Here is a 21,481-nt window from a genome sequence, read left to right as displayed (position 1 = left end):
GCCGCACCTGCCGCCGGGGCTCGGGCCGTGCCTCGGGCCACCCTCGCCGCCGCCCGGCCCCCGCGGGGCCCGCCTGCTCGCTGCCGCCGCCGCCCTGGCCGAGCTGGCCCGGCTACCCGCGCTGGGCGCCCCGCTGCTCGCCCGCCACCTTCGCCTGCTGCTCGCCGGGCTCTGCGTGCTGGGACACGGCCCCGCCGCCCTCTGCCAGGTCCGTGCGACACTCGCCCCCCCGTGTCCCCGCTCTCCCGGGGCTGGTGTGGGTGCCCAGCCAAGCCCCAGCCCGCTTCCCGGGGCCGAGCCCCGGGCTGGTTGCCCAGCGCTCCCTCCCATGTCTTGCCCGTAATTCCCCATGTGAAAGAAGGGACAGAGGCCATGGAGTCCCAGAAGGGGCTAGAGGACACCGGATCAGCCGGTGAGTTTAGTGCCCAGCCAGGCTGCCCTCACCACCCCGGAGTGTTTTGTTGCAGGGTGTTTCGGAAGCGGAGCGGGTTCGGTGCCGGGAAGCCCTGCAGGACATCCTGGACCGTGTTTACCAGCCGCTGGCAGTGCAGGAGCTGCTCGTCCTGCAAGGTCCGCCCAAGCAGGTACCCAGCAGTTGAGGGCCATCAGGGTGTGTAGTACCTACAGTGCTGCTGTGTTCCCACAGTCCGAGGGTGCTGCTCTCCTGGAAATGTTCTTACACTTTAGAAACCAGTCCCGGAGCACTGATGAAGCTGCTGGGTGTGTGTCATTCCAGCCCTGCCATGCAGGGGTGCGTAGGTGGGTGTGAACCCAGGGACTGTCATCACGGCACGTGCCACCTTGGCTTTGCACCCATATCCACTGTGCCCGGCCAAGTGGAGCTCCTGCTCCTCCAGAACCTGCCCCTTCCCGCTCATGGGGTGACACAGGGCACTCGCTGCTGTTTGGGGCCATTCCAAAGCCTTGTGGGGAGGAGGAGATGGGAAATCTCCTGAGAGTTGGTTTTGGAAAGTCTCTAAGGGATAATAGAATCATGGCATCCTGGAATGGTTTGGGTTGGAAGGGACCTTAAAGCTTGTCCCATTCCAACTAGACACCTTCCACTAGACCAGGTTGCTCCAAGCCCCATCCCACCTGGCCTTGAACACTGCCAGGGATGGAATAACACTTGAGGGCTGACCAAAAGTTAAGGCATGTTGGTTTGATGGTACTTGTAGGTCCCTTCCAGCTGGCCTGTCATTAGTTCCTAATTTGCTTTGTGCCACTGGCTGAAGCAGCAGTTCAAAGCCTGTCCATGTCCTGTGCTCTCTGGCAGGACACAGGCTGTTTGCCCATCCATGGGGTTTGCACAAGAGTGTGCAAATACACTCCTTACCCTGCTCCTGTGTTCCTTTCCAGAGTGCTCCATGTCCCAGGGCAGGCCTGGGGCCGGCTCCAGCCTGGCTGCGGCGGCTCTGTGGGCGCCTGCTCTCTGAGAGGCTGCTGAGGCCCAATGGGGTGCAGGCCGTGGTTCGGGGTGTCTTGGAGGGCACAGGAGGTGAGTGGGGGCTCTGGGCCTCCAGGATCACAGATTCAGAGGTGTCTGGAATGGTTCATCCCACAAGAGGCCCAGCGGGGCAGAGCCACCAGAGTACGGACATGGCAATCAGCTTTTGCTAGGCCAAGATGACTCGGTGACACGCAGATTTTGCCTCTGACTGTGGTGAGCTCCCAAACTGCCCTAATTTGGGGTACACTGTCATTTTTGAGGCCTACACTGAAAGCCTCCAACACCATTTAGCTGTTTATGCCTCTGTGGGGTCACACCTCATGTGTGTCCAGAGTGTGGTCTGTCCCAAGGAGTGCCCTGTCCCAGTGCCAATGCAGTGGGAGCCATGCTGGACTCTGGGCTGTGAGAGCTGTAGGGACAATGAGACCCATCCCCTGCTTTCCGTGTCCTGGCAGGGAGGGAAACTATTGCTATCCAAAAGCTGGATCCCACAGATATTAGTGCCAAAGCCTCCTCTGGCCAAGACCAACCTGATGGCACTTCCAAGCATGACCTCCCTCCACCTTTTGGCTTGTCCACCTGTCCGTAGGAGTTATTTTCCATTATCAAAGCTCTCGCACAGCAATTTTCCCCCTTCTGTCTTTAAGTTCAGGTGTCTCCTGAAAGATGGTTGGTTTAATGACAGCAATGAAAGCTCAAAATCCAGTTTTTGGCCAGGAACACCTGGCTTCAGCCAGAGCTGGCCGCCAGTCAGAGCTGATCCTGGATTTGTGCTGCTGCAGGTGGTGCTGGCGCTGAAGCAGCAGCTCTAGACTGGAGGAAATGTGACGCAGTTGCAAAGATCCTGGCTTCCTGCCCACAGCAGTGCCTCTCCCTCGAGGACTACTACAGACAGGTGTGCCCCCAGGTAAGTCCCTCGTCCCTTCTGCCTGGGAATGCAGAGCCAACTCCAGCTTGGAGGGTGCTGGGCTTGAGCCAGCATAACGTGGAGATGTTTTTCTGGCAATGGGACGCGTTTCCACTCTTGAATTTTCCATGTTTTATTGAAATGCTGGATGATGTTGATTGTACGAGCTGCTCGACACTGCACTACACAAAGCTCTGTGTGGAACTCTTGTTTCCAGCCTTTGGCTCTGGGAGTGGTGCAGGCTCTTGGTTTGAGCCCAGAAAAGCATTCTGTGTGCGTGGAAAGGACACTGGCTCTTCCATACTTGGAATGTCGTGCCAGATGACCAGCAAAGGAGCACATGGACAGGTCCTTGTTTGCTGCCAGGAACCAGGCTGCCCCCTCTGAGGGCGTGCTGATCCTTGTTCCTTTGTCATGGACTTTCCTTGCAGATTCTGGACTTGCTACACATCCAGGACAAAGTGACAGCACGGCAGTTCCAGCGTGTGGCCACCACCACGGTGCTCACCATGGCCAGGGAGCACCCACAGCTGGCAGAGAGGCACCTGCTCCAGCCCCTGCTGTCCCCGCTCCTGCGGTGCTCTGAGGCAGCAGGTACCACATCCGGGAACGGTCTGGTTTCTTTCCTCACTGATTTTTGTCATTCCATCCGAATTTCTTTGGGCTACAGACCACGTGAGCTCAGCTGTCCATGCTGGCCACGTCTGTCTGTGTGGTTACATCATATTTACTGCCACTTGAGCCAAATTACTCCAGCGTGGGAGCCGAGTGCTGTGGCTCCTGCCATGGGCTCCTTGGGAAGCTCTCCCAGTCTGACACCCTTGGTTTGGGCTTCCAGACGGAAGCCATAGGTTCCCCACCCAACCAGCAGCTCTCCAGGGAATCATTCATCATTGTGAATTGTGGTCTGCCTTGATTTCCATTGTCCTTAGGGGTTTGCAGCACAATTAGGACAGCTAACGAGGGCTCCTCTGTTCCCATGGGGAGGGGAGGGAAGGGAGCCATGGAAGTGTTTTCTGGTGCTGAGTGTGGGAGGACTGCTCTGCTGCTGCACACTCGGGGGTGCTTTAGGGTGCTGATGTCTCTGCCCTTTGCTTCCAGAGCTGGCAGTGGAGGATTTGGCAGCAGGGACCATGCTGGTGCCAGAGGCAGAGCTGGGTAGCTGCGTGGAAGATGTTCTCAAGGTACCATGTCTGATCTGGGGGAGAAAACTCTAAAAAAGAGCTGGTTTGAGACTTTGTAAGCAGTTCAGTGTGTGTTGGACCAGACAGACCCAGCATCTCCTGCAGTCATGCACAGACTCACCTCATCCTCATCTTCAGGAGTACCCTGGCCTCCACGTGGGCTGTGCCAGGGCCTCATCACCATCACAGGGAAGAATTCCTTCCCAATATCCCATCTAACCCTGCCTTGTGGCAGGGAGAAGCCATTCACCCTTGTCCTCTCACTCCAGGCCCTTGTCTAAATTCCTACTCCAACTGTCTTGGAGCCCCTTTAGGCACTGGAAGGGTCTTTTAAGTTCTCACTGGAGCACAGATCTTGGCTTTCATGTCTAGGGGAGAGATGGGGTCCATCCTTGTGTTCCCTATGAAGGATCAGGGTTTTTTGTGGAGGCTTCTCCTCTGACACCTTCCCTCATAGCGCCATTTCCTGCCGTTCCCACCAGTATCCCCATTGCCACACTGCAGGCTCCCCTGCTGGCCCTGACAGCAGCTTCCTGCTGCATGTTCCAACCCAGAAGGACATCTCCAACCCTAGAATTCAAATTTCAGAAGCTGGTGACTTGGTTCCTGGCATGCCCTGAGGCAGGCTAAGCTCTTAAATGCTGGAATTGTTGTCTGTTTTCCCAGTAATGATCTGTTGTAACTGGCTGGCAGGCAGAGACTGGTCTGGAGGGCTGCTCCCTCCCAGTGCCGTGCTGGGGGGGTTGGGGTGGGTCCCTCCTTAATGGCAGAGTGCTGGAGGCCTGACAGCAGCCAGATTAGTGAGGGGACCCTGGATTTGGGGAGGTTTCTTGTCTAGCAGGTGTCATTTGATGCTGAGTGAGAAACCATCCTTGGGGCTTCATCAGGGAGGCTTTGTGTACACAAGGGTCTGGGGAGGAGGAATGGCTCCGTGGGGATTAGCACAGGGAAACAGGTCTGTTTGCCTCAATGGAACAGGGCAGGGTGTTATCAGGGCCATCTCCCTCCTACCTGGGCTGTCACACTGCCTCAGGCAGGTCTGTCCCCAGGGCACTTCCAGCCCTGGAACAGGGATTGTGAAGGAAGGTCAAAGGTCCTGGTGTGGGTTGTGGGAGGTCAGAGGTGTTTAGAGGAGGTTGGAGGTGTGGGGAGCAGGTCAGAGGTGTGCGAAGCAGAAGGTTGGAGGTGTGGGGAGTGAGAGATTGGAAGTGTGGGGAACAGGAGATCAGAGGTGTGGGGAGTGGGGACTCACTCTGCTGTAGAGGGACAGCACTTTCTGAACGGGTCATTGACCACATGAGACAGCTGGAAGTCCCTTGGAAAACTTGGGAAAAGACTTTATTACCCTGCCCTCCCCCTTTTTTTAAGCTAAAAACTGTGGAGGGAGATAGAGCCTGCCAAAACCAGGACCTGAGTACCAAACACTGAGTAAATCCTGGGTCCGGCTGGCAGGGTTTGGTATTTAACCACTTTCTAGACCAAATTTTCCCAGCTTATGGCTGTGACTAAAAGCATCATACCTGGCTTTTAGTTTTGGATAATTCCTTTAAAAGGATACAAAAGGAAACACAATTACATGAGGCTTCTGTGAATGCCATGAGGCTTCTGTGTTTTTCCTGTGCTCTATGGGCAGCAAGGTGGGACTTGTATGCAGTGAGCCTGAGAAGGGTGTGCTGGGTTCATAGAGGGCATTGACAGTGATCTGGGAGGCTGCTGGTTGAGGTGGAGGAGAGGAGCAGGGCCCTGCAGCTCCCCCAGAGCCCCTTCAGGCCCCCAAGAGCCCCTACAACATGCCCAGAGCCCCTGCAACTCCCCCAGAGCCCCGGCAGCTTGGTGTCTCAGCTCAGCACCCATCAGCCCAGCTGCCCTGCTAGGGACTGATCTCTGTGTTTGAGATTTGCTATAATTCCATAAAGATTTGCTCATTCCAAGGTGCCTGTTGCATCTCTAGGGAAGGCAGGATCTTACCTCTAAGCAGTAGACTTCCCAAATATCTGGCTGCAGCCTTCCTGTAGCTTGGAGCCTGCTGTGGTTAAGGAAATACTTGGAGAAAAATGGTGCTGAAGCCAGGTTTTGATAGGGAATATGGCATAATCAGGGAAAACAGGCTCCAGACTGAAGGAAGAGGCTGAGAACCCTCCACCATCCTCCCCAGCAGCCGCTCTGCGCAGACGTGTTCCTGTCCTCCCCTCTGTTCCACGCAGGTGTTTGACTCCCCTTTCTGTGCCCTTCTCTCTGTAGGTGTATGTGGTTGGGAATGACAGCTCGAGCCTGCTGCTGGGATCCTTACAGTCAGTCCTGGGAGTGGTTTTTTCCCTCTATTCCTTCGCCAAGCAGAATGTGTCATACTTACGGTAAGGAAGGATCGTCTCAGCTCTGCTTGGCTCTTCTTGGCTCTGCCCACCTCCAACAGGCACTCTGTGGGCACAGACAGGAGCAGAGATCCATTTTCTCATCCCAAGGAGCTCTCATTCCAATAGGGCAGGAACCACAGGCAGGGTACATGACCTTACTGGCAGCCCTGTGCCTAAGGAAGCAGTTCTCACTTCAGTTTTTGTCTTCCCTGAAGCCAGAATGTTCCATGTAGAGACAAACGTGCCCTTGGGAGCGCAGGTTGACTCTGCCCAGAGCAGGGATTGTGGTTGGCCGTCGATGGAGGTGGTGATGCTGGGACCCGGCTGGGTGTCAGAGTGATCTACAAACAGGATAAAAACTGGATAAAACAGCTCAGGTGCTGGCCCTTGGAAATACAGGATCATTCTCCTCATGTCTGGCATCACTCTCCTGTGATCCAAGCAGGACCTGCCTCCTGGCAGCTGTCCCTCATGCCATACCCAGTTCCCCAGAATGCTCAGTGGAAAGCACCATGTGTGCTAGTCGTCGTGACAGGGACAGCGGTGACCAGGCACTGGCTGTCCTCTTTCCTTGCTCCCCCCAGGCTTTTCCTGGGCTATCAGGAGTTTGGAGCAGCCTGGTGAAAGCATTCCTGGTGGGGTTACGCTGTTCTCTGGTGATCTTGGCGTGTGCAGGCTTTCCCTAAAAGGTGTGTGTAGACACGGCCTCTGCTACTATTGAAGACATCGTTAATCACTTCAAAGAGCAGCAAGTGCCGTGGCAAGTTGGTGGAACATGCCAAACTCACGCTGCTGGGCCAGCAGTCGCTGCTCCCTTTGCTAAGGAATTTGGCAGGGATGACTACACCCGCAACTGCCTGGAAGTGTTCAGCTTTCCAGACCCCTGGCACAGCACGGCGCGGCCGCTCCACCTCATTAACCTGCATCTTTCCTTGGCAGGGCTCCCACGCAACCTCACAGTGCTCCTGTCTCCTTCCTGCTCTCCCTTGGCACTGCCACCAGCCCTTGTCACCTAGCCATGAGGCACAGGCACGGCATGCCAGGGATGTTCACAATGCTCCCTTCCTCACCGGGCTCAAGTCTGGAGGGACACAAATCCTTCTGTCTGGGAATGCCAGAGGGCAGGATGTGCTTCTGGTCCCCTTAGAAACTGTCACAAATGCCTTCAGCTGCTGGAGCCAGGAGCCAGAGCATTCCAAGGAGAGCCATGGCCGCTTCAGAGTGCTCCAGTCGTGTCCGTCATCCCAAAACGTGTGACACAGGGAGGGGAGCAGTGGGTAGAACAATGTCACCACTGCTTCCTCTCTCCTTGCCAGCTCCCTATGCCAGGAGATCCTGCTGTGGTTCCTGGAGAAGGCGGAGCGGGAGCGGTCACTGTCTGTGCTGGAAGGCCTGGCTGGGCTGGGCAGCTCCGTGCCCACCCTCCACCCGCGGTGCCGGGTCTGTGCGGGCAGCGAGGGCGGTGCTGCCATTGCAGTGGAGGACACCATCAGGTGAGTGCTGTGGGCACAGTCCCCAGGGTCACTCAGCACCCAGGGCTGTCCAGAGAAGCCTGTCAGAGAGCCTGGGTGAGTGGGGGTCTGCTGGGACCATCCCACCATGGTCTCATCCCCTCAAGCTCAAGCAGGTGATGCTTCCTCACAGCCCATGCAGCCTCCAGATTTTCTGCATGCCACACAGAGCTCTGATTTCCAGCCCCAAAAAGCATCATGCTCCACCTGAGTGTTGGTGTGCACTCCCTGCCTGCTTTTCCTGACTCCAAGCCCTGCCTGAGGACTGTCTGGGAATGGGATGTGCTTTTTCAGCCCCAACTCCCCGCAAATTCAACTTCCACTGTCCAGCCTGAGCCTGTGTCGTGGCACAGTGAGTGGAGTCCCTTGGGCACAGGTGGTACTGTCACAGCAAGGACTCTGGCGATGCCAGCGTGGCGGAGCAGTGACTGAGCTCCTCTGGTGTGTGCAGATGGTCTCTAAGTAGAGGCAGAGCATGGCCATGCTGGGAATAAACTGCAGCCATTAGTCTCCAGCCACGCAGAGCGGGATATCCAGCGGTCGGAGATTCAGTTTAAAGCGGGGGCTGTGAGCTGGCAGGGAGGGCCCAGGGCAGTGCTGTGGGATAGGCAGAGACATGGCTGTGTCCAGGGGTGTCCGTGGGGTGGGTGTGCCAGGAGCTGGGAGCACCTACAGTAAAATCCCCACAAATATGCTTGTTTTGGCTTTTGTTTCAATCTATGCCTGACCTGAGTTAGAATCACAGACTGGTTTGGGTGTGAAGGGGTCATTCCACCCCCTGCCATGGGCAGGGACACTTTCCATTAGACCAGGTTGCTCCCAAGCCCCGTTCAACCTGGCCTTGGACAATTCCAGGGGTGGGGCAGCCACAGCTTCTCTGGGCAACCTGTGCCAGGGCCTCACCACTCTCACAGGGAAGAATTTCTTCCCAATATGCCATCTAACCCTGCCCTCTGGCAGTGGGAAGCCATTTCTCCTTGTCCTGTCACTCCAGGCCTTTGTCCAAAGTCCCTCTCCTGCTTTTTTATAAACTCTCTTTAGGTACTGGAAGGCCACAATTAGAAGCAGCTCTGCCCTGGTTAAACTGGGAATACTTTAAACTTACTCCATAATAGCCCTGGCTCTGCCCATGTTCATGTCCCTGCTTCCATGGCTCTGACCATTACATGACTTAGCCAGCACTAATCCTGTTATTTATGGGATGGCTGGGTTTGGGCTCATGGTTTCTGTCAATAGTGTAGTTTTGATAATAAAAGGAGCAAGTGATCACAAATGACCTGGGGAGTGTTTGGCTCAGCTGCCTCCAGGCTCTACTGGAAAACACTGGGAAGGAAGGCTTTCAGGAAAAGGCAGACTGGGATTTCACCTTGCCCTGGAGCTGGGGAGTCAAGGGGGTCTGGATTTGTTTGTGTAAATGACCCAGTGACCTGTTCCAGTGATGAAGATGAGGCCCTGTACCAGAAGATCTCCTCAGAGCAGTCCCATGTGCAGAGCTTGGTGGAGCTTCTGTCCCACTGCCAGAAGAGTGGGCTGACCGGAGACTTCTTCATCCACTGCCTGAAGGTGAGGGCAGGCCTGTCCCTGGTTGGGGCACACCTGCAGGAATGGTTTCCTTGGGTCAAGCAGAAGGCAAAAGAAAGGAATCATCCCCCTGTGTATCCCAGGATACGGCACGTGCTGGACAGCCCTGTGTGCTGGGTGGGAGAGCCAAGGAGAGGGAGCAGCCCTGTCCCTGAAGGGGTTAACCCTTATCCCCCCTGGGCTTTTTTAACAACATGAGCATGTTTGAAGTTTAATGGTGTGTTGGAAGCTGAGAATAATCCCTGTTGCTTCCCTGGCTTTTATGGAGGGGCCCCAGCACCTGCTTCCTTTCATCCTGCTTGGAACCCCTGCAGTTCCCTCCTGGCCTGGGCTGGGCTGAGCTTTTTGTGTCCCCCCTCCAGCGCACAGTCACATGAGGGGATAGGGATGGGACTCCCAGGAGTTGTGGCAGCTCTCAGAGACCTTCAGCTGGAAGGTCCTGGTGTGTGAGGAGTCAACTGACATTCCTGGCACTGGTTACCAATGTTTAACCACTGCGTCTCCGTGCCCTGTGCTTCCTTCCCGTCAGGAGCTGACTCAGGTGGCTGCAGAGGACGAGGTGACTCCAAACCCGACTGTGGAGCCTGGAGGGAGTTTGCTGGAGCTGGAGCAGGATCAGGCCAGGCAGGAGAGGAAGCTGCTGGTCCTGCAGCTCGTGGCTGCGCTGTGCGAGAGCGTCTCGGACACTGTGTTCACTGATATTGTGCAGGTTGGTTATGGCAAAGCCCAGGGGGATTGGCTGAACACTTCCAGGAGGAAAGGCTGAGAGAGTTGGGATTGTTCAATGTGGGGAAGAGAAGGGTCTGGGGTGACCTTGGAGCCCTTTCCAGTGCCTAAAGGAGCTCCAAGAGAGCTGGAGAGAGACTTTGGACAAGGGCCTGGAGTGACAGAACAAGGGGGAATGGCTTCCCACTGCCAGAGGGCAGGGTTAGATGGGATATTGGGAAGGCATTCTTCCCTGTGAGGATGGTGAGGCCCTGGCACAGGTCGCCCAGAAGAGCTATGCCTCATCTGTGGAAGTGTTCCAGGCCAGGTTGGTCAGGGCTTGGAGCAACTTGGTTGGTCTAACTGTGCTGCTATGTCAGTGAATGGGCAGTGCAAAATTTATTAAATGTTGTAATTTCCAAAGCCACTGGGGCTCCTTGACCATGTCCCAAAAAAGATTGTTAAAACACGGCACATCTGCCCCTCAGCACACACTGGGTGGGGTTGGCTGTCCCACACTGTTCCAGTCAGGAATGCAGGTGGACACTGAGGGCAGCACAGTATTCCCCTGCAGTCTTTAAACTTCCACATCCTGTTCTTTATTGCTGTTTTTTACCCCACTGCCCCGGCTGTGCCAGCTCTCCGTGCCTGCCGTGGGCAGAGGCGGTCACTGCTGAGGCAGGTTTCCTCACGTTTCCCTCTGGGACAAAGGATCCTTTGTGTGCTCTGCAGCGGTGGGGGGGACACAGCCAGCACTGCTTTGTCCCCACCTGCCTCCCCATCACACCCACCTGCAGGGCTGAAGAGTCAGGGTGGGAAACAGGGAAGAGTTTTGCCAGGTTTCAGGGTCCAGCCTGAGTCTGGTATAAAAACCCACCACCAAGGAAATCCAGACAAAAAATCCATTATCCTCCTGCCCGGAGTTGTGTTTCAGGGAGGCCCCTGGGCTGGGACAGGGACAGGCAGTGGCAGTGCAGCTTTTGAGCAGGTTCCTTGGGGCGTTTGGGGGGCCCTAATGGGGTGGGAACAAGTGGGATCCGTCTTCCCAAGGCTGGAGCCCTGGAACAGCGGCCGCTGTGGCCCCCCTCAGCTGCACATTTATTTACATATTTTGCCACATAACCAAGGTCAACTTGATTTCCTTTCTGCACCAAGGATTCTTTCCTCCTGCCTGAGAAACAACTGTGCCCCAGGGGTTTATTTTTCAAGGTTTTTTCCTCTCCCACAGTAAAGTGGGGTTTTTTTTCTTTCTAGAGTAGTTCTTTTTACTTTTTTTTCTCAGCAGCCATCTACTAATTGTTTACTCACAATGTTCCTTTTCTTTACATTAAATATAATTTCAACCCCTTCAGCTTGTGTGTCACTGTGTTGTGAGAGCAGATATTCCAACTTCTTTGACTTTCTTGCTGTTTGCTGAAATTTCTGCTCTGACATAATTATCCCAGCAGGTACCTGAGCCTTTTTTGCAGCCTTTTCCAAAGCCTTTTTCCACAGCCTCCCTCCTTAAGGGATGTGCTCAAGGAAGCTGGCAACTGAGGAGGAAACGATGGCTGCACCCAGTGCCTGTGTCCTGGGGGCTGGAAGTTTGGGATTTGGTGCAATAGGACCTTGTTGCCCTCCTACTTTGTTTTCCAGAATAGGAGCACAATAGTTCTTTTGCAACGCACCTGTTAGGTTGGAGTGACCCTGATCCAGCCCTTTCCCAGGCTTGTCCCAAGCCATGGTGTGGAGAAAATAAGGCATGGAGAACATCAACTCCCTAATTTCAAGGTCTGTTAGGAAGGCAGAAAGCCCGTGGGATCACAAGTGTCGGTGCCAAGAAGGCCGATGCCAGCCAGGCAGGATCGTTATAGGCTTGTGGAATAAAAATATTGTGGGAAAAATAAAAAAGTAAGAGAACACGGGAAATAGCCCAGCTGGAATATCAACTGTGTGGGAGTAAGGGGACTTGGCACTGGGGAGCCGTGGGGCTGAGACTGGAGCTCCTGAGCTCTGGAATTTCCCAAGCTTTTCTCTAGCCCAATTCCATACAGAGCCTTGTTGCCACCACCATGACTTTCCCTCACAGACCATCCCAGTTGCCTTCCCAGCTCCCATGCCATGGTGGAGCTGGGCAGGAGGCAGAGATGGAGCTGGGTTTCCCTTGCTCCTGCAGACTCATGGGGGCTTCTGCTGCCGAGAACCCCCTACCAGTTTAACCATCACCTTTTCCTGGGGTTGTTGTGGGTGTGACTTTGCCAAGTCCACACCAGAGCCTGGCAGCTGCAGCCACTAGTGGACTGGGCTGTGTGGCTCAGCCACTCTCCATCGATGCTCCCACAGTCCTCACCCACGGATTCACACAGCCTGGCATGGGGCTGGGGGCTGTGATCCCAGGGAGCCCATCTGTGCTGCTTCTGGAGGAGTGGGTGTGGTTCAGGGGCTCCAGCACACCCACAGCTACCTTGAGAGCCCTGACTCCCTCCTGCATCCCCAGTGCATCCCCATCCATCCCCCAGCTCTCCAGGGCTCCCAACACTGCTGAGTCCCCTCACCTGCTCAGGTTAGATGGCAAGGGGAAGTAGTGAGAAGGCAACTGGGATGATCTGAGAGGGAAGGTCGGGGAGGTGACAACAGCAGCCAAGTGGGAAGAGTTTCACAGAACCACAGAATATCCTGAGTTGGAAGGGACCCACAAGGGTCATTGAGTCCCACTCCTGGCCCTGCACAGGACACCCCAACAATCTCACCATGTGCCTGAGAGCATTGACCAAACTCTTCTTGAATTTGTATGGACTTGTGTTAGAGAACGGCATAGGCTTGGGAAATTCAAATGGATGGAGAGACCAGGAGGGCTAAAGAGGAGGTGGGGTCACCCTGGGGATCCCTCCTCCTGACTGCTGTTCCCCTGGCAGGTGCAGGAGTTCGTGGCAGCCGTGCTGCAGCGGGCCTGTGTCAGCCCAGCGCGGGGCCCTGGCGCGGCGGCCGAGGCACAGACCCTTGCCATGGCCATGGGGCTCGTGGCTGCCCTGCTTGGAGGGGCTGTCCAGGTGAGGGGCAAAGCTGGGGGGCTTGGGGACAGGGAGTATGGGCCCTGCCAGCCCCAGCCCAGGGGGGCTGTGGCAGGGGAACTGGGTGCCTTGGGTTGGGGTCCCTGCTCAGTCCCAGCCTGTATATGTGTGTATATATACATATATATATATGTATGTATGTATGTATGTATAACTTATATATATTATTTTTTCCTTGGAGCGGTGTGGGGGCACTGGCCAAGGGTTCAATCCCAGCATGACATCCCTGAAATTAATTTCATTGATTTATATATGTATACTATATTCATATATAGTATAAATTATATATACTATAATATTATAAATGAATATAATAATTTATAATCCAAAGTTTGCTTTCAAGAAGGTGATGACAGAGCAGTGCAGCCATGTACAGCATCTTTAAATACCAACACTGCCTCCTCTGCATCCCTACACACCCCGGGCTCCAGCTGCGGAGTGCAACAAATGTCCCATGTGGGCTGTACCCTTCTTGAAAGTCCTCTGTATTTTTATATTTACATTTTTTACCTATTTATATTATTATTTACATCACTCAATTACCACATTATACCTATATATATAGAGAGAGAGAGAGAGAGCTGCCATGGGAGTGATGGCCCATCCATTGATGCACTGCCATCACTGAGCTGCTGGAGTTGCTTCATCCCTGGATTTGCCCAAAGGAAGATTCAGCTGTTAATGGTTTTTCCATTTATTTATTGTGTCTTATTGCTAAATTTCTAACACTGGGAAAAGAACTTTACTTGGAGAGAAGTTAAAGCCAGAGTCTTGTGGCTGCAATGGGCCCCTCCCAGGCGAGCGCCTGCTCCCATTCTGGCATTAATGGGAGCGACGTAACTTGGGAAATGGAATGTGAAAGGTTTTGGAAGCAGCTGCAGAGCTGTTTGGGTTTCAGCAGCCAAGGGGTTTTTATGCAATCATCCAAACTCTCCACTCAAGCTAAAGCACCCTTTTCAGGCCTCACAGCACAGAATTTAGCAGTTACATCCAGGTTAGGGCAGGAGCTTCTCCTGCTCAGAACAGGTGGCAGCTGCCGTGCCAGGAATATCCTTCCAGGCAGGACTGACGGCAAGCCTGACACGATGCTGGGAAGATGATGGGAGGGATGTCCCTGTTTTGGCCTCCATGCACAGACACGGCTGTCCTCCAGGCTTATGCCCTTCTCACCTTCTCCCGTGGCACCTGCTGGAGATGCCAGAGATGGGATAGGTGCTGGGCCGTGGGCATTGCCGTTGAGAGGAGCTTGTGGTGCCAGGGATGGGGATGGGAGTGGCCACAGGGCTACAAAACAGACTCTGGGGCTCATCATCCCCATGCTCTCCTGCCCTGCCTGGAGCATCCCAGGAAGCAGATGGATCCTCACTGTGGTGGTGCCAGTGCTGCTTTTCTCTCTCCACAGCTCCAATCCAGCGACTTCTCCGTGCTGAAGCGGCTGGTGCCGCTGCTGGAGGAGCTGTCCCACACCTACCCCGAGCCCCTCACCCAGGAGTTGGCCTCAGACCTGCGCATCGCCATCTGCACCCATGGGGCCTGTGCCCCCGGCACAGTGGGCGCCGCTGCCGACAGTGTGCTGGGGAGGAAGCCTGGGATGGGAGCGCAAAGCCCTGCTGGCATTCCCAGTGGAGCCCCAAGCCCAGGGCCCAGGGGCACCACTGCAGCACAGAGCCCCTCAGCTCGTGGAGAGAAGAGCACAGAGCAGAGCACAGGCCACGAGCCCAGTGCCACTGATCCCACTCCAGCCCCGTGTGCCAACAGCTCGGCCCCAGCTGGGCTCCAGGAGCTGCTGCTGTCAGCCTATGACCCCCAGCCCCCCGCCCGCGCTGCTGCCCTGCGCCACCTCGCCAGCCTGGTCACCCAGCGGGATCCAGAGGCACTTCGGCTTCAGGAGAAGTTGCTGCAGGTACTGGGCTCCTGCCATGGTCCTTGTCACTTGCCAGGTCCCTGTCCCCTGCCATGGTCCCTGTCCTGTGCTGCAGTGCAGAGCTTGTGCTGATCATGCCATTGGGCTGGAGATGGTCCTGATTACTGGAGCCCTCTGGCCTTGCCGGTCCGGTCCAAAGTCACTGCTGATGGCGCTTCCCCTTTATTCTAGGTGTTCCTGGAGAATGTGCAGCACGAGGACGCCTTCGTCTACCTCTCAGCCATCCAAGGTGAGCGGCACCCACTGGGATGAGTGCCAGTACTTTGTCAGGGAAGGTTTTGTGCTGGAGGGCTCTGGACACTGAGAGGGAAGGAAGAACAGCAGAGCTGTGGCCGGGCTGAGGACTTGGTGTCTCCTGCCCTCCCAGACTGTGGCTCTGTGCTGTTTGGTCGAGCCTGGAGCCATGTGTGGGCTCTTTGTCAAGTTCCTGAAGCTCCAGGCTTTGTCTCCCAGTTATTCTTACTCCCTGGAGCTGGTCACTGTCTCCCTGCCAGGTCTGTGCCACCAGCTGGGGCTGCAGTTCCAGCACGGTGTGGGCACAGCCCTGGCACCTTGGCCTGACATCCACTGAGTGGTCTGTTCAGCTGAGGTTGGCAGAGGAGCAGGGCCATGGGGACACACTGGTGCTCCCTCAGGGCTCTGCCAGGTCCATTCCCATGGCCACTCCCACTTCCCAGGAAACCCTCACGCTGGTTCTTGCTCCAATGCCCTCAGCACAGCCCTGTGGCACCAGGCTGCCCATGGGATCCGCAGGCGTGGGTGGTGCAAGTGTCCTGTGTGACAGCTGACGCGGCTGGTCACAGTTAGCCGGGTTCCATGGAAGTAGGTGCCGTTCCCTTGAACCACAGCAATGCCGGCACTGCTTCCATTGGGTTGGCAACCTTTGGCAGCAGTTGGGAAAGGAGTTTATCCTTTGCTTCCCGCTGCCTGTACAGTCTTGAGAGAGACGGGTCTGTCCTTGCCCAGCGGCTGAAACACAAAGGCTGTAACCGTCCCAGTGATTAACGCGCCGGTGCAGCTGCCGCCGCGTTTGGCAGCGCGGCCGTGATTAACCCTGATGCGGTTCATTGCGGCCGTGACTCACCCGGCCCGTGGCAGCAGCACCTGTGGTGAGCCGTGCTGAGCATGGGGCTGGTGGCTGTCCCATCTGGGTCCCCACAGCCACACTCACTCCCCACCACAGTGGCAGGGCTGGGGCTGAGCCGGTGTTGTGGCACCACTGGCTATCGCTGAGCTGGACTCCAGTGGTGTATTCCTGCTGTACTGGACACCACACCTGTAATCCTGGAGTTAATTTTGGGCCCCTCATCATAAGACAGAGAATGGAATGGCTCTAGGGAAGGGTCTGGAGCACCAGGAGCAGCTGTGGGAGCTGGAGGGGCTCATCCTGGAGAAAAGGTGGCCCAGGGGGGACCTTCTCGCTCTCTCCAACTCCCTGACAGGAGAGTGGAGCCAGGTGGGGGTCGGGCTCTGCTCCCAGGGAACAAGGGAAGGACGAGAGCAAACAGCCTCAGGTTACACCAGCGGAAGTTTAGGTTGGATATTGGGAAAATTTCTTCATGGAGAGGGCTGTCTGGCCCTGGCACAGGCTGCCTAGGACAGTGGTGGAGTCCCCATCCCTAGAAGGATTTAAAAACCATGTGGATGTGGCACTTGGGGACATGGGTTAGTTGGTGGCCTTGGCAGTGCTGGGGGAACGGTTGGACTTAATGATCTTAGAGGGCTTTTCCAATCCAAACAACTCTGTGATTCTGGGATAAGGCAGTGCCAGAGGAGATGTTACTGCCTTGCCGGATGTGCCTGGGCTTGCAAAGGGTGACCCACACCAGGCGCCCTCCGATAACCAGGGAACAGGGCTGGAGGTGAAGCTCCTGGAGGACCGGGAGCTGGGGCTCACCGTGACTCAGTGCTTGGCACTGCCAGGGCAGCCTCTGCTGCTCACTCCTTCCCTGGAGAGCAGCCACCTTTCCCCATCAGAGAGTTACCCAGTGCTGCCAGAGCCCTGCCTGGCACTTCCCCCAGCCCACATCTCCACAGGGACAGCAAAGCTGGTGCAGCCCCATGGCATTGCCTAGCCTGTGTCCTGTATCCTGGATCTGATCATCCCTTGTCATCCCTGGGGAGATGCAGCAGGCATTGGGTGCACTCGGGCTCAGGTCCCAGTCTGGGCCAGGTGAATTCAGTAGGGGCAAGGACACACTGGCACCATGTGCCAGTGGCTGGGAGCTGGGAGCAGTGACCAGACCCTGTGCCTGAGCATTGCCTGTGGTGCCCAGCTGCCCCCAGTGTACCGAGTCCACACCAAGTCAATGGACATCAACCAGCAGCAGCGAGCGGGCACCTGCTGCCAACTGCCAAATTACTGATTTTCCAGCTTTTTTGTCCCCCCCAGGTGTTGCCCTGCTCTCCAGTGAGTACCCAGAGCAGATCCTGCCCATCCTGCTGGCACGTTATGAATGCCCAGTGCAGGGCACTGAGGACGCCATGGCCACTGTCACCAGGATGAAGCTGGGCGAGGTGCTGATGCGCGTCACCCGGGCGCTGGGTGAGTCCATGGCCCTGGGCATGGCAGTGCCCGCTGCCGTCAGCCACAGCACCTCTTGGCCTTGCCAAATCCCAGGAGGAAAGCCAATGGGGGATTTTTTTTGTGGGAAGTAGAGAAGGGTCTGGAAGCTGAAGGGTGGCTGGCTGGGGTTTGCCAATGGCAGGAGCGGGACAGCGGATCCTGCCAGCAGCCCACTGTCCCCTCAGCCAGCAGCACCGGGCTCAGAGGCTGCTGGGAAGCGCCTGGACACGCAGGGCTGAGAGGTAGAAGCTGTATGAGGCCTTTCCATCAGCTGCTGTTGGGACACGTCCTAAAATGCCTCATCTGACTCCCCAGAGGAGGCCAGACCAGCGGGAGCTTGCAGCCAGAGCTCTCCGTTTCCAGGGGGCCAGCAGCCGGTGCCTCACTGCTGGGACAGCCAGATGGGGGTCCCTGGTCACCAGCCAGGCACTGTGTACTTGTTCGGGGTTGCTCCTGCAGAGCCTGGACCCCCCAGGCCCTGGGGCCGTGACTTCCCTGGGACTTCTGCTACATCCCCCGGCCGTGGTGGCATCCCTGGGCTTTGCCAGCTGTGCCATCCCACCGGTGCCAGACTGTGCCACTGTCCAGCCCCCCTACTGGGATGGGGACAGGGCATCCCACTATCTCCTGGGGGGCTCCAGTGATCAGCAGCAGAGCCCCTCAGTCCCTGAAGACCCTGGGCAATGTCCATGTGTCCGCCCTGGCGCTGGACATCCCCTGGCAGCTGCCCTGGGGACGGTGGCACAGCCTCCCTGTGCTCTCCCTGCTCCCCACGGTGCCGCTGCCGCAGGCAGCAGCTCCGGCGCGTCCCAGCTCGCCGGCGTATTTATAGAACAAATTGCACCAAGTTGTTTCTGTTGCAAAGCTTCAGGATCCGAGAGCAAGGATTTATCCAGCACTTTCAGGATCGCTTTGTTTTGTGCAGTTTCAAGATGTCCTGCTCTGCCAAGATCTCTTGTTCTGCTTCTCTCCCACCCCATCCATGTCCTCATCCCTGCCTGCCATCCCACTGGAGCAGCTTTTCCCATCCAGAATGGGATTTTGCAGCAGGAAGGGAAATGCTCCATGCTCCTTCTGTGGCCATCTGGCACAGGGCCTGTCTGCTCTTGGCTTCCAAGGGAATACATCCCACTCAGATCACCCAACACTACTCAGACTGCCATAATTCCAACCCCTGGGATGCAGTCAAGAGCAGGATGCATTTGCAGCAAACCTGGCCATCCTTGGCATCACAGCACTGCCCCAAGCTCCACCACCCTGTGCTAGTCCCCAGCCCTGAGCCCCCATGTGCAGTGGGATGGGGACCCTCCACTGCCTACAGGGACTATTCATGTCCTTGCATCTGAGGGCATCCCAAGGCATCCATCCCACTGCCTCCATCAGCTGCGCAACACCAGGATCCAAGGAGCTTCCAGAGCCTGGGAGAACTGGAAAACCACTGAGCTCATGGGCCAGCTAGCCTGCTGGAGCTTCCTTTCTGGCCCCTTGAGCCTCTTCCTGCAGGAAGCCATGCCCACACCATGGGGCACACGGCTGCCCACCTCCCATGGGATGACCGTGCTCCCAGGGTGTTTGTGGATGCTGGACACGGGCCCTGACCTCTCATTAGCAGCTCACACGTCCACAGCGCCTCTCTGTGCTAATTGGGATGGGAATTTGGGTCTGAAAGATGTGGGAATTTGGGATTCACACTTGGTGTGTCTGCGAGACTTTGAATGGAGGAACTGGGATATGCTGGAGGCCCCCCCTAGGGCATGTGCCAAGGGGCAGAAGCCACACTGCTGCATCCAGCTGTTCTGCAGTGCTGCAAGGGGGATACCCAGTCCATCTGCTCCTAAAGGAGCCAAAGCTTCAGCAGGAAGGGGCTGTGGGCTTTTCCATGCTAGTGACACACTGCTCTGCTCTGTCCTGCAGGGGACATGGTGTTCCAGCACCGGGAGCCGCTGATCCGGGCCTTCCTGCGGGGTGCCCGGGACCCCGACGGAGAACTGCGGGCCAGCAGCCTCTCCAACCTGGGCGAGCTCTGCCAGCACCTTGGCTTTCAGCTGGGATCCATTGTCCAGGAGGTACCAGCTCGATCCTTCCCTGGGTCCCTGTCTGGGCAGCGTGGGGCCATAGCTTGTTTACAAGTGGGTTTGTTAGTGTGTGGTTGGGCTGCTGTGGACATGGAAATAGGACATTTCCATATGGAAATGGAACATTTCCACAAAAGACATGAGCGATAAGAGTGATAATTGCTTATACCATGGAGTATAAAAGCCATTGGGCCTGAAGCAAACACTCAGGAGGTTCTAGCCCTGATTTTTAGGTGTCTGCTCCACCCATGGCAGCTGCTGCCAGAGGAGACCTAGGGGCACAGGTGGTGCCTGCCAGAGACACCTCCTGCTTAATGACACTTAGTTACCCTCCCGTTATCATAATTATCATAATTATCATTATCAGTATGGCTGAGCCTTCCCATGCCCCGGCTGCAGGCTCTGAGACACTCACGGCTGCCTGGAGCCGCTGGCACTGTGATCCTGGTGGGGTGAGCCCAGCTGTCGGCAATCCAGCAGCCCTCAAGCTGGAGGGCTGTGCCCCCTGGGAGTCAGAGCTTCACCCCCCTGGTGCTCCTGGAGCTGGAGCCCACATGGATTTGGCACTCAGGCTTCTCCCCCGGTTGCCACTCGGCACCAGTGGGTCCCGGTGGTTGATGCGATGCCAACACGCCACGCGCTGCTATTTTGGGAGGGTGCAAGCTCTGCTAATTCTCCTGGCTGTCACTGCTGGGGTTTAATTAGATTCCTTTGGCTCTGCCTGATTTTTGTGCAGATTGTTATACAGCTTCCCGAGGCATCCATGTGCTGCCTGGCCCCAGCAGGAGGAAGGGCTGCTCGGATCCCATGCCCCGCAGGAAGCAGGACCCCCCAGCTGGGTACCAGGCCAGGCACTGAGGTCCCATCCTCATCCTCGGGATGTCCCCAGCATGGCAGCAGCTGCTCAGCCAGGATCCCCCACATGCCGCAGCCCTTGCTGATGCCCCCCTGCCCTGTCCCCACAGGTCACCTGCTGTGTGACGGCCATAGCCCAGACGGACCCCAAGGCCGAGGTGCGAAGAGCTGCTGTACACGTGGTGGTTCTGCTGCTGCGGGGGCTGAGCGAGAAGGTCACCGAGGTGGGTCACCCCCCGTTTGTCCCCATGGCAGGGACAGCCCTCAACAGGCCTGTGGGCATCCTTGCCCCACTGGGGCTGCAGGGCTCATTCCCAAGCAACTTCCAGGGAAAGTCTCAAGGGACTGAGACCCCCAACTTTGGCCTCCCCCACGAAAGGGCCCACTCAGCAGATCCTGGGAAAGCGAGGACTTTGTGGGGGCATCCCTCTGTGCTGTTGGGATGTGCCGTGGGGCCGTGTCATGCTGTGGGTAGTGCCAGCTCTCAGGAGCCGTGGGAGTTATTCATCACTGATTTGACTTGGAAATGCCCAGTGTTTCCTCCACTGTGGTCTCCCTCCCCAGTTCCCAGTAACAAGCATGTTGGGACTCAACTCCTATGGAGGAAACAGCTGGTTCCCCATGGGGATCCCCGCAGCCGGGATCTCAGCATCCCCCTGTGCCTTGGGCTGGAGGTTTACCACAATGTGCTGCTGGTGTGTGAGGAAACTGAGTCACAGGAGACCAGAGCTGTGGTCGGCAGTGGTGGTGCCGCGGTGTCCTGGCACCAGCAGTGCTGGGGGAAGGGGCAGCCCCACACCTGCTGGGACATGCCGAGGGGGCGAGGGTGGGCGAGGCACCAGTGGGTGCTGACACTTTCCATGCCCGCCATATCCAGGTGCTGCGGGACGTGCTGCGGGACCTGTACCGCCTGCTGAAGCACGTGGTGATGGCCGAGCGCGACGGCGCCACAGTGCTGCATGCACAGCTGGCACTGGAGGAGCTGGACACCGTCATGAGGAGGGTCCTGTTCCCCCCACAGACGCTGGAGAAGAAGATTGTTGTGCTGCCGTAGCAGGGCTGAGCCTGTGGAAATGAACTGTTCTGCTCTGATGTCGGGGCCAATGGCTCCCAGAACGGAAGGACTCGCTGTGCCCCCAGGATGCTGCCGGCAGGTGCCGGATGGGGTGGGGAACCTCGCTGGGACGAGGTGTGGGATTAAACAGAGACACACTCAGCCCTGTGTCTGTGGCGTCTGTGGGGGTCATGTGAAGCTTCTGGGTGCCATTATGGCCATGTCCTGGGTCCAGTGGAAGGATGGGCATCGCCCCCAGGGCCAG

General features: G+C 56.7%; 1 protein-coding gene across 1 annotated transcript in view; it reads left to right on the top strand.

The window, feature by feature from the left end:
• Nucleotides 1-21,378, top strand: part of TANGO6 (transport and golgi organization 6 homolog) — a 26,606-nt gene extending 5,228 nt beyond the window's left edge. The window contains exons 2-18 of the mRNA XM_027684906.1: nt 9-208; nt 468-584; nt 1,360-1,498; nt 2,233-2,357; nt 2,789-2,951; nt 3,459-3,541; nt 5,783-5,895; nt 7,212-7,388; nt 8,843-8,969; nt 9,517-9,696; nt 12,587-12,721; nt 14,145-14,645; nt 14,838-14,895; nt 17,059-17,211; nt 19,147-19,298; nt 20,273-20,386; nt 21,040-21,378. Coding sequence (XP_027540707.1) covers nt 9-208; nt 468-584; nt 1,360-1,498; nt 2,233-2,357; nt 2,789-2,951; nt 3,459-3,541; nt 5,783-5,895; nt 7,212-7,388; nt 8,843-8,969; nt 9,517-9,696; nt 12,587-12,721; nt 14,145-14,645; nt 14,838-14,895; nt 17,059-17,211; nt 19,147-19,298; nt 20,273-20,386; nt 21,040-21,216 — 2,714 coding nt within the window. The 3' untranslated portion in view covers nt 21,217-21,378. The remainder of the gene's footprint in view (nt 1-8; nt 209-467; nt 585-1,359; nt 1,499-2,232; nt 2,358-2,788; nt 2,952-3,458; nt 3,542-5,782; nt 5,896-7,211; nt 7,389-8,842; nt 8,970-9,516; nt 9,697-12,586; nt 12,722-14,144; nt 14,646-14,837; nt 14,896-17,058; nt 17,212-19,146; nt 19,299-20,272; nt 20,387-21,039) is intronic.
• Nucleotides 21,379-21,481: the final 103 nt, after the last annotated feature.

The sequence above is a fragment of the Neopelma chrysocephalum genome, unplaced genomic scaffold (genome assembly GCF_003984885.1).
Source record: "Neopelma chrysocephalum unplaced genomic scaffold, ASM398488v2 Primary Assembly neopelma1_68, whole genome shotgun sequence".
Classification (NCBI taxonomy): domain Eukaryota; kingdom Metazoa; phylum Chordata; class Aves; order Passeriformes; family Pipridae; genus Neopelma; species Neopelma chrysocephalum.
Note: the sequence above shows the minus strand (reverse complement) of the source record. Positions and strands in the feature narration are given on the sequence as shown.